The sequence below is a fragment of the Loa loa genome, assembly GCF_000183805.2.
Source record: "Loa loa unplaced genomic scaffold supercont3.159, whole genome shotgun sequence".
NCBI classification, from domain to species: Eukaryota; Metazoa; Nematoda; class Chromadorea; order Rhabditida; family Onchocercidae; genus Loa; species Loa loa.
Window position 1 is genome coordinate 105674 of NW_018108339.1, and position 12774 is coordinate 118447.

General features: G+C 30.1%; 1 protein-coding gene across 1 annotated transcript; it reads right to left on the reverse strand.

The window, feature by feature from the left end:
- Nucleotides 1–6008: 6008 nt before the first annotated feature.
- On the reverse strand, nucleotides 6009–12037 carry LOAG_03482 (hypothetical protein; the record flags this gene model as incomplete). Its single annotated transcript, XM_020446333.1, has 13 exons — nucleotides 11793–12037; nucleotides 11215–11450; nucleotides 10494–10689; nucleotides 10174–10316; nucleotides 9853–9982; nucleotides 9488–9637; nucleotides 9308–9392; nucleotides 8847–9050; nucleotides 7988–8115; nucleotides 7734–7852; nucleotides 7291–7472; nucleotides 6702–6867; nucleotides 6009–6298 (listed from the first exon to the last, which is right to left on the reverse strand). Exons 1-13 carry the CDS (start codon nucleotides 12017–12019, stop codon nucleotides 6009–6011), a joined length of 2256 nt encoding a protein of 751 aa, XP_020303307.1. The 5' UTR covers nucleotides 12020–12037.
- Between the last annotated feature and the right edge of the window lie 737 nt (nucleotides 12038–12774).

The window sequence follows — 12774 nt, forward strand, 5'->3', positions numbered from 1 at the left end:
AGAAAAAAAGACAGGACGGGCTAATATCTGATAAACAACAGAAACGTGAGCTAATGACATTGTCATTCGATCGATAACCACCCACCGATCGATCCCTCCCCTCAATTCATTTCAGTTATATTGTTTGTTGTCATGCATGCTAGCAATAGGGTAAGAGTCGAAATATGTGCACTTCATTAATTAATTAATATCTATGAATATGGGGAAATGCTGAAAAGAGATTAGTAATTATGTATGCATGCATGCAAGTAAATGCGTACACATATATAAGCAACATGCAGATATGTCGCTAACGATAAGATATTGAGATGGAGGTGTAATTTAGTGATAATTAATGTTAAACGATCAATGTCCACCTTTATCGAGATTATCATCCTTTTGTTTATGTATGTCCACTAAACTGTCCATCAAGGTAATGAATATAAATGGGTGAACATTTATCGAAATGAAATTCCATGGTAATCCGAAATATCATGACAATCATCCAAATGAATGGATACCAAAAATGATAATATGATAAAATAATATCAATTTATTAACATATGTTTAATAAAAGAATCATTTAGATTAGGTTTTAAAGAAATTCAATATTATCATTGAAAAGATGATAAAGGACCATCTGTATTTTACTAATACTATTACTAGCACACAAATACATATCAAAATATCTTGTCTAATTTATCCTAAACAAATATCCAGACCTAGTCAAGTATCTATCTGGTGTACTGATAAGTAGTTATTTGTTCATCCACTTATTTCCTATACACTTATCCCTTTAGTAGAATTTACTGGTTTCCATGGGAACAAATTTCATGATTTCAATTTGGAAGAAATGAAAACAGCAAATCTCATACAAAAGATAATTTCGAAATTTATGCGAAAATTTTTAAACAAATATGACATTTAAGAAATGCAAATCTTTCAAATAAATTTACTTTCTTTGCATTCAAATAAAATGCCTTCACATAAGTGCTTGTTAAATTTGCATCCAAAAAATTGATAAGAATAAGAGTTTTTTTTTTTGAAAGTTGACAAATGTCATTCTCTTCCGAGAAAAAAAAACCCTTGAAAAGGCTTATTATTTTCATTCTTTTCCAATTTAGCTATTATAAAAGGTATATTTCGAGTTTGAGGTCAATGATCAATGGAAAATATAATTTAGTTTTTATCAAATGTTTTGGGCGGAAAAAGGACAAGAATTGGATAGGTTGGTGTATTGCTGTGCTTTTTTTTCTCCTTCAAAAGAATCAAACTTTTTTTCCCTTTGATGACATCACTTGGATGTCACCAAAGTTTGATTGACAAAAATATGGTCTTCATTATAAACTTTCATCATTTGCACAAATTAAAATAATATTTCATTTACATTACTTCTTCAGATTTATCACTCACAACTCTTTACAGATGGAATGCCTGTGGGAGTGCAAAATTTTGAATATTTTTCAATTTTTTTTTCGTTTCATTTGAAAATTGGCTATTAGTAGCTTATATGTATGATATGATATGATATGATATGGCATGATACGACATGATATGGTATGCTTTAGTAGTGATATGAAAGAAGTTGATTGGTTTGTATGAAATTAATGAAGTATAATAATGAATCTAGCCCAATGATTGATTAAAAGATATCATCGTTATATTGTCTTATCATTAACATTTTAGATTCAGTTTGATTTTTTTAATTAATGTAAGAAAAAAGACAGGCTGTATTCTTCTTGTTCTCTTCATCAAGAAATTTTCCTTCTCTTTTTCTTCTTTAGTCTCTCAAGAAAAAAAATTTGTTTAGTGAATTTTTAAATAATATCACACATTCAAATTGATGTACTTTGAATCAAAAAAGAAGATAAATGATAATAAAATGTGTTAAAACCGAAAAATTAATTAAGTTCCATTACTTTAAACCAAAAACCGAGAAATTGATTTAAGTTTGATCACTTTAAATAAAAGACTAGAAAATTGATTAAGTTTCATTACATACGTCATAAATTATAAATCTACAATATATATGGAAGAGTTCGAATAACTTTCTAGTTTTACTGAAAATTTGGAAAATTTCTACGAATAGTTGCTTTTTTTTTTTTTTTTGAGAAACGTAATATTAAAATTCGATTGAAACTTGGCCTAAAAGTTCTTTTGAAATTTAAACGTCCAATTTCTTAAACAAGTTATAAACAAAGAAATGAAATCCGAAAATCAATCAGGAAACTATTGTAATCCATTAATGTCAATGATCAATTAATTTACTGATTTTGAAATGTATTATAATTTTTCATGAATTTTCCAGTTTTTCCAGTTAACATCGGTGAAAGGAGCGGGAAAGAAAGTTTTGAAGAAAAACATAATGAGCATGACAAATATTACTAAATGTCATCGCTATATGTGAAAATGTTCCATCTGAGAAAAGATTGTCTAATGAGTGTTACTCTATAAGTGTCGTAATTATGGCAATAAATCAATGAATCTTAATAAAAATTTCAGAGATTCATGAAAATTAAATTTAGGATGAAATTAGATAATCAATTCGATATGATAATATTTTTGTATGTTGAAGATAAAAATTGATATAGTAGGTATCAGGTAGTTCGAGACCAATAAGTACCTTTCTCAGTAATTATGGCAGCATTGTAACATAATCCCAGATATTTCTCAGTAATAAGAGAAGTATCAAGATGTAGCAACGAAATATCATTAAAAGGATCGAGATGTAGTACGAGATCTCATGAAAACATTGAAATGCAATCCGAGACATTTCTCAGTAATAACGAAAACAATCGGGACGGAAATCTTAGTTTTTTTTTATTTATTTGTTTTATGTTTCCTAACATTTTGTATGATAAATGTGCGCAATTAATATACATCTGCTCAAAATTATTTTCCATTGAAAAAATTTCCAATCTGATCTTTGAACAAACTTTAAAACTTTTCCTGCAAATACATTGAGTAAAAAACAAACAAAAATTGCTGATATGAGTCATTAATGTTATTAGCATATCTGAATGTATCATTCTGGATTTCCGGATACACCGATATGTATTTGCTTCATTTTTAAAAGATTTTAATTTGAATACATCCATTTATGAATATTCATTAGCTCTAACCATTGCTAATCTTGAAATCGTTATTTCGGTTTTACTGTCTGTCATACGGTATTTTTTGATCGATGTAGTCTTATGGCACCGAAATTGTCATTTACCTTGTTCAGGATGACAAATGTATTTTGGGTGTGAATCTTCTGATGTATAGATTCACTATGTTTCATCAAATTTGTTCTTTGAGCAAGTTTTTTTAAGTTAACTGAAAAAAAGTAAAGTTACCTAAAGTAACTTTGGTTTAACCCAGTAGATTTTTTATGGTGAACATTTTCCCCCAAAAAAATTTATGCAGAATAATTAAAATAAGATTTACCAAGTTTTTTTTGACTTTTTTACTTCTTTTTCTCTAAAATTTTCTTTAGGATTTGACATTTAAAAATTTCTTTAAAATTCAAAATTTAAAACTTCTTAAAATTAAAGAAAAATGTTTTTTGGAACTATTCCTTTTCCAGTTTTCTTTTCATTACTTTTTCAGTTAATTAACGCCTTCCCTTTAAATGATTTAATTTGACTAGGTGACATGCACTTTTTTTTGTTTTTTTTTTGCTCTATTTCAATTAAATTGTTTTATAATTTTAGAATTTTCAGAATTTCCTATTATTGCATGATTTACATTTATTCTTCCATTTATTTTATCCTTGTTTTATGCAATTAATTGTTTTTTCCTTTTTAATTGTTCATTAATTTCGAATTTTAAATGGAACGAAAAATTCGAATTCCATCATGTTCTTTGGAAATTTCTTTTTCTTTAACTTCTACTCATTTCTCCAGCTTACTATCAGTGTAGTATTACTTTTGTATCATTTTTCTTTTTTTGGATAATATTATCCAATTTTCATTGATAGAATTTGGGTAAAGATTATGATTTATGCTTTTGTTTTTACTTACTTACTTATTCATTCATTCTACTTTCTCCTAAAAATTCTTTACACACCTTAATTAAACACCTTATGATCAAATTATTTGGAAGTTAATAACACTTTAGATAGTATATGCCTTATTTAATTTCTTCCCATAATTTTCTTTGAGCTCTATCTTTATCGATTAATTGATTATGATTACATCACAATTTATCCTTTAATAAAGTCATAATTTAAATAAACATTTAATGTGGCGCAAATTACTTTTATCAGAAAACGCACTAAACTACTTGTACAACTCTAGAAAATTTGGCACCTAAAGCGCTAAATTATCAAAAACATAAAAATTGATTATTAACATATTGCATTCTCCATTTGCAACCGTTTATCTGTTCTACCTTAAGAAGCCTAGAATGTTCAGATTCTAAAATCTATTCTCTTTACTCAAATCTTATGATAGTGTCGCATAGGAATCAAATCATCCTATGCGGCATCGTCATTAGATTTGAGGAAAAGAGCCTAAACGTGCATATATCCTCATCCACTACCAAATCACCGAGACTTCCGCCATAATGAAATATCCTAATTTAATAAATCAAATATTTCTGACCATTAAATGTTTGAAACATTAGTGGAAAAATTCCGCTTAAAACCTTTAATAAGTTAGTAAAATAATTTCATTAAAGATAAATCCCACCAAAATTATTATTTCACCAAAATAACTTGCTGGAAAACTCGCAAAACATGTAATTTTTATAAATTTATTACTTTCAAAACAATATTTCTAAAAATCCCTTGAAAAACCATGCTTCGATCACTTTACAGAAAATGTCAACGATAGACAAATGAGAAAAATGTTTTTCCTTTTGTTTTTTGCTTACCTTTACAACTCTGTTCACCCTTAATCCGATTAGTTTGTTATTACTACTTTCAAACTGCTCTATGACCTTTCAGTCTTATCTTCATCAAAAATTTAAAAGAACCGGCTTAATGATAATGGCAAACGTTGGTTACTCTTAAAATTTGTTTTAAGCAAGTACTTCATATATTTCGTAGATTATTGATACTTTTTGGACTAGGTACAATCATTTGGGAAATTCATCTTGTTACTAAATTTGAGGTTAACACTTTAAGTTAAAACTTAAAACTTAACCCTTCCATTTTATTTTAAAATTGTAATGAGTAGCGTGAAGATACACATAAAATAAGGAGTCTTCCGTCAAAAAACTGGCTCAACCGTATCCCTTATATCTCTTAGTTATTTTAATAACTTTTAATTAACAACTCATTAATTCAACTAATCTTCCAGAAATATCTTCCATGGTAGTATGGAAAAAAAGAGGGAAACGAATAAGTAAAAAAAAATTTTATTAACAACTCGGAATATTAAAGATCGACTAACTAGAGAAACAAATGAACAGAAAAAAAAGATTAAAATGTTAAATTAAGTGTTCACTGGAACTTTAAATCGATTGCAGAACAGTTGATCAATTCAGAGATGTAGCATGTTTTCAAATAACTTATCACGTTTTTGCGATCACAAAAGCGGGAAATTTCATATGAAACGACCCAACCTATTATTCGTCATATCGGAAGTTCAATGTGGGCATTAAAAAAGAGAAAAAAACATTGCACAAAAGCCAATAGTATTAGCATTATATCAATAGGAATAAAGAAACCGGATTTATCATGGGAATAAACGAAACTGGGTAATCCCATGAAGTGAAAAATTTGATAAGTTACAGTGAACATAAATGCTCTGATTGGTTTATCAGAACGGTCGTCTTGAAACGTTTAAAAAGAATTATGGACAGGAAGTGGAGAAGCAAAGAAAAATAGGAAGAACGGAGAAAGCAAAATGGAATTGAAACTTCCAGCTGGACTGAAGACAACTATTCATTTACAACTATGTAATTCGGAAATGATATAAAATGAAGTGAACTATATTACAATAATGATAATGAAAGGGAAGGCAATTATCTAAATGATACAAAATATTTACATTTTATATGTGGGAAAAATTTTTTCAAATAAATTTGCATATACAGGAAAATTAACACGTTTCCTTCATCTCGATATCTGATGAATGCTGCATTTCACTGACACTAAGAGCTTTAAAGCACTCCAGAGCAAAATTTGAAAATGTTTCTTCGATGCATAATGATTCCCCAAAGGGATTCTCAGATGGTGATTCTTCAAGCAGGCGCATCTTAGCTTTCCATAATAACAGCTGCTCGCGACAAATTCTTGCTTCTGCGAAATCATCGATTATTTCGTATGCTAACATCATTCCATCATAAATAGTGCCAAGACCCGAATATTCTTCACCAAATATATTCAGCTCTGGAAAAATGATGACAAATGCACTCTAAGAAAGAAGAATCGATATTGTCCTTTTCTTCTGGATAGAAAAATACTATTCATGTCTAGATCTATATATACTTATGTCTAAAACGATGCAAAGAAATAACAGATGCATTGAAGTTTCTTTTGAGCGCAGCGTTTGCTTAATACAGATATATAGATGTATAACAAATTAAAACATGAGATTCAGTAGTAGACTGGAGTTTTAATAAATTAGAAATGCTTTTTCTAGTAATATCAATGATGAATATGAGCATGAAGCATTTTAATTTCACTTTACATATAAAAGGTGTCGGTGAAATCCATAACACTTAAGAAATTGCCGCTAACCAAGTATGACAATGCAAATTTTTTTAAAAAATCAATCAAAAGGAAAATTTACCAATTTCGAGACATTTTTTGAAAAGAACCAAAGCTTCCCTAGGTTGATTCATATCCTTCAGATAAAGATGAGCCAAAGAAGCCATGGTGAGAGCTGTTTCATGATCATTAATGCCATAGATAACATTCTTTATAGCCAAAGCTTTTTCAAACATTTCCTCAGACACCTATGATAAATAATTTCAATTAATCATTTCCATTTAGCATTTTTAATAAGAATTACGGGGAAAATCGACGGAGAGATTGGTATTATGAGGTGAAGAATGGTAAGTGACATATTATTGATTATTTTCACCTCATTACTACAATTATTTAATGATAAAATGCATATCTTCGATCAAGTAAACCAAATTACATTGACCTCAGTAACTGCCATGAAGTTGTTAAACTTTTTGGAACCACTAAAATCTTTTTCAGCAGTCGAAATCGATTAATTATTATCATGCAGTATCATCTTCGTAATTTGTTTGGATATCTTAAAGATACTCCGCTACATTTCAATATCATGCAGCAACCATACGAAAATGAGTTAAGCAATCAGATTTTTTGCAAGTCTACATTTCACAACAAATAAACATATGAATGCTAACTTCAGGTCTTTGAGACCAACGATATATGTAGCCAAGATAATCATAAGTCCTCGCACAGTTCGCATTCTCACTTTTGAAGCTAAGATATTTGTTTAGAGCTCGAATATGTATTTCCATCGCTTCATTTAGCGACTGTTGCTGAGCAGTATCATTATGCAAAGCACCATTTACCGAAACTAGTGCTAAAACTAAGTGTTTCTGAAGCAAAATTTATAATTTGTAATTTGGGTATTGATGCGACAGTGTGCTGTTTCTTAAAAATCCGACCAAAATCACATCCATAGATGTGATGATTGTATTGACAATGATACTAATATTAAAATACGTTTTTCTTAATATGAAAAAAAGTAATAGGAACTTTGAATTAAAATTAGACTGTAACGTAGAAATAAAACAACTTGCAACGTCTTGCGATTCAAATCATTTAATTAATACTCAACAACCTTGCAGCTCTTCGGCATTTAACAGCTGATAATGGTCTCTACCCAGTTTTGCTCGACAAATTTCTAATGCTTTGTTGGCGTACTTTTCACAGCGAAAACGTAGCTGAACATATTTTTCTCTAAAAATCGCAGGTTTTAGGAATTTCAGAAATAAAATTTTTTAGAAAGAAAAAACTCCCTAATGTATCTTTAAATTAATCCAACATCTTACGACAAATCATCAACAAAATTTGTGAGAATGGTAAAAAGCATACTTGTTTGTGCGATACCCAGCATAATTATCAAACAGAAGCCGGTACGCAGCACGGGCATATTCATACATTGCTTGGCCATCACGGAGAGAATCTGTTCCGAAATGTTTGTGAACCATTTTTGCCATCACCTACATTGGATCATTTTAAAAATTTCTTCGTCTTCAAGAAAAAATCTCGGATGTTTTCGATAGGATCCCAAGTTCAATAAAATTTACAGTGCCAAATATGAACAAAATCAATCACGGATTTCATCAGCTTACATTTAAATTTATAAGGGCTTGAAAAGAAAATGTTAACTTCCAGGAATTTTAGAAACAAAATTTTTTCTTAAAGAAAAACTCTCTTATGTGTCTTTAAATTAGTCCACTATGACAAATAATTAACAAAATCTGTGAGAATGATAAAAAGCATATTGTTATGTACAATACCCAGCATAATTATCATCCTACAAGTAGTACCTGATGAATAAAAAAAAAAAAAATTAATTATCAATTATCGATGAATTATCGAATTATCGAATATGAATTATTATCGAATTATTATCGAATCAATTATCGAATATGAATTAACTAATTATCATTATCATCAATTATCATTAATTCATATAATTAATTAATTAATCATTAATTGATTAACCTGATGAATTAATCAATTATTAATTAATTACTAATTACCTGATGAATTAATTATTAACTAATTAATTATGAATATTAATTAATTATTAATTTCGTCAGGTACTACAAGTAGTACCTGATGAAACTAATTAATAAAAATCAATTAATATTGATTACATTAATTATTAATTAATTAATTAATTAATAATACAAGTACCATAATTATCATTAATCATACAACTTACAGTATAAACCTGCACAGCCATTTCGACATGATCTGAATTGAGCAAACAATCTCCATAATCACATAATACAGAACACAGTAACCTCTCAAGCTCTGGATGGCTCAAAACAATTGCCAAAGCGAAACGAACAGCTCTCAAGGCTAAGTTAAAACGCCTTTTGTAAACAAGAATCTTTGCAGTAACACACAAAACCTCTACTTGTGCCTATAAGAATTCATATTAAGCAATAAATTACAATTGTACACAATATATTTTTGATGAATACCTCTGAGCCGAGTTCGTAGTTAACTCATACAAATACATGAAAGGATCGAAAGTTAAAACGCTTAGAAAGGATTTAGTTTTTTTCAATTTTTTATGCTTTTAAAGTAAGGTTCGCAGAGAAGGAAATAACGAAAATTATATAATATTTAAAAATTAGTTTCATCTCAAATCCATTAACTCTCAGTAATGTAGCTTACAGCAATATGCGTCCCCTTGTCATAAGCAGCCTTTAGTGCTTTTAAACAAAACTTCATGGATTTTTTGTAATGACCCAGCACATACCTGAAAACATCAAGCATTACGAAGTTTACTTCAAAAGCAACCAAACACATCATGCTAAGAGATATAGATCTAAGCAGGGATTAGAAAGAACTAACCATAAAGAAGCGCACTGAGTTTGAATTTGCACGAAATTAAGTGTCGCAATATCACCATTGCTTTCGAGTTTATCAATTAAGGTGTCAGTAAATGAACTAATATGTACTGCTTCGACAAATGAGCAGTTGTTCATGTAATATTTGAGTAACCTTTAAAGATTTGACAAAGTCAGAAAAATAGCTATAGTCAATTATGATTAACATTTTACCAACATTTCACTAACAACTACTATTCCATTAAGAAATGAGATACCATGCACCATCTGACAGGACAACATGTGATATATTTCAGTGCATTGCTATAAGCTGAAACAATTAACATGATTTCAAGAAGAAATTTCAAACAGCTTAGAAAACAAACATACCAATAATTTAGTTCAAATAATTTTCGTTGACGCAACTGATGGTCGACTGATAGCCAATTTAAAATTTTTTGACAATATCTAAAGATCTCACCAGGAAGAGTAAGTGACCCGTGATCCAAAAGAAAAGTGCCTAGAAACTATTATTATTAATTTGCTAAAACAACTTTTATCTTTTGAAAACTTTCGAAAACATATCTTTCGGTAATATTTTAACCACCATAATATTATCAAAGACGAACAACTCAATATTGATACGAGTGCTAATCATTGATAATGTCATTCCTCTATGGAGAAATTTCAACATGAATGACGATCATTTACCTAGGGTGAGTGTACAATCATACAATTCCACATCTTTCGCTCTTGTACGATCCACAATTCGTCGCTTCAAATCTTCGAACAAAATTCGTTCAATTAGGTAACCTTTATTCATTAGTCCATTGAAAAGCTCATGAACTGTCATTCTGAAAAGTAAAGTCCGATTTATTGCAGCATCATCATCGAATGATAACCGAATCCTCAACTGCTAAAAGACTAAATCTGACGTAATCCAGAAATTACGAGCCGTCAAGCACAAAAGATGACAAAATATTCAGTAAGATGTAACTACATATAGAATAACCCCCGCGATGAAAGCAAACCTTCTCATTTTCCAATTTAGAATTTTTTGAAACTGGTCGATGCTACTCCATTCCTTGTACAATATAAGAAACTTGTTTTTCTTATATAAACCAACGTGGATCTCAAACAGTAACGGTAATGATAGAGTATATGCTTCCGCTGGCATATCGTTCATTATACTCGTGACGTAATCCAAGACAATATTTTCCAGCGATTCTGTAATATTTAAATTCCTCCTCTAAAATACATAGATAAATCCATATGAAATAGTAAGCTGTCAACAAGTAAACACCTTGAATTTCAATAGTTATTTTTTTAAACTCACTTTGTAATTTTCTTTTTTCTGAAACTGATTCATCTATGTATTGAGGAAAAAGCTCAAACTATGTGAATAATTGCTTGAAAATAAGAAATAAATTGGTTAACAATAAACTAGCAATAAACTTTTGCATTCAAAAGTACATTGGTTAGCTTTTCGGAAATTTTTTCAAACACAATGTAATTAAGATTAGCAATGAAATGAAAAAAGTAAACAAATGGGAGCATTTTTACGACTCACAGGTAACTGTGCTCATTGAAGTTTTATGTATTTTCTTTATCTGCTTTATTCATTGCAAAAATATTGTCAAAAATGTACTACATAATTCAACTACAAAGGTTTAAAACAAGTGAATCTTATAAATTAGTTCATAATTTGTATATGTGAAGTTAAATGTTTCAAATGTGGTTGAGAAAACAAACTCGGATTCTTCATTTTTCCACTTTCTCGAGTAAAATTCCTTACTCCCCAAACTTCCAGCAATTCGTCCCATTGACCGAAGAGTGGATCAAACAAGCCTCGTTGCATAACTAGTTGTCGCATTTCATCGCGTTGTCTTATCAGATGTTCAATCATATTACGTAACTCATCAATGAGTCCTACGGCAATGCGCTCCATTCCACCCATTATTGGTTCATCGTCTGCACGATTCGCTTCTCTGTGAATACTGAATTCCTCGAAAATAGCTCACCCAACGATACTTTGATTCCCAATAAAAAAATCTTCCATCAGATCGTAAATCCGCGGATAAACCTAACCATGGATGTGGATGAATCCGCGGATTATCAATGGATCTAGAGAGGATTTGCTGAAATTACCTACTGAAAATGAGAAAAGTAATTTCGAAGAAATCTCACACAACTAAATAAGGATAAATTCAACAAGAATAAATCCTATGCAAATCATAAAATCAGATCCCACAAATTATATGCTACAAAAAAAAGAAAAACACTTACAAACTAAGTTAGATAAAATTTAAGTTTTGATAAAAAAAACCAACTCTCCCAGCACCGCAAGTTGTTCAGCTAATACAGCATTTGCATTGTGTACTAATACATGAAAATCTCTATCCAGTGGTTCCAAATCGTGTCGACCTTCATGAGGTGCAATGGCTGGGAAATTCAAAAATGGCAAATTATGCAATATTTGAGCAGCTCGTTCTGCTAAACCCGCAGCACGTTGTTCATTTTCCGCTTGCACATCCATCTGTTCCTCATCATCTGCCATTGTCGATAGTTTCTGTAAGACAACAAAATTATTCATGAAAATCACTACAAGCAAAAAGAAAAGTTACGTGGCTAAAACTTTCTAAACTAAATATATTTTACGCAAACATTTCAAGTTCAGGATTATCAAGTCTTTTATGTCGTTATGTTCTACCTCTATGGCATCTGAAAGTTGACGCAAACTGACGCAACGGCAATTCATGCCGAATTTCGTAGTTCTCTTGAAACATGAATTTGTATTTAGCTTACACAAATAGAGTTCCGATATGATGCAATTCAGAGAGGACGTGACAGAATTAAGACGTGATACAGTTATGCATGAATAGTTCAGAGATCACTCTACAAATCAGAAAACAGAAAACGATTCAATAAAACATAAATCCATGAAAGACTGGTGATTGTGATTCACCACCGATAGTTGTGATACAAACTACTTTGATAAGTGACCAGTGATTGTTGTAATTTTGATGCAACTACTCTCCTTTAACAGATGACCATTGGTAGTTATGGTGCAACAGCTTCTTTAACAGAAAAAAACCATTGGTACCGTTGGTAGTTGTAGTGCAACAGGAAAATAGAAATATCAATTCTGAGAAGTTAATTGAACAAGAATTAAGCTAACAAAACATTAAGAAATAAAAATAAAATTTAACAAACACATCAAGAATGAAAGGGGGTCATCAATACTCCATCATATAGAAGTACTGATACACTGCCAAGAATAACATACACGGCGGGAATTTGAATTTAGCGGAA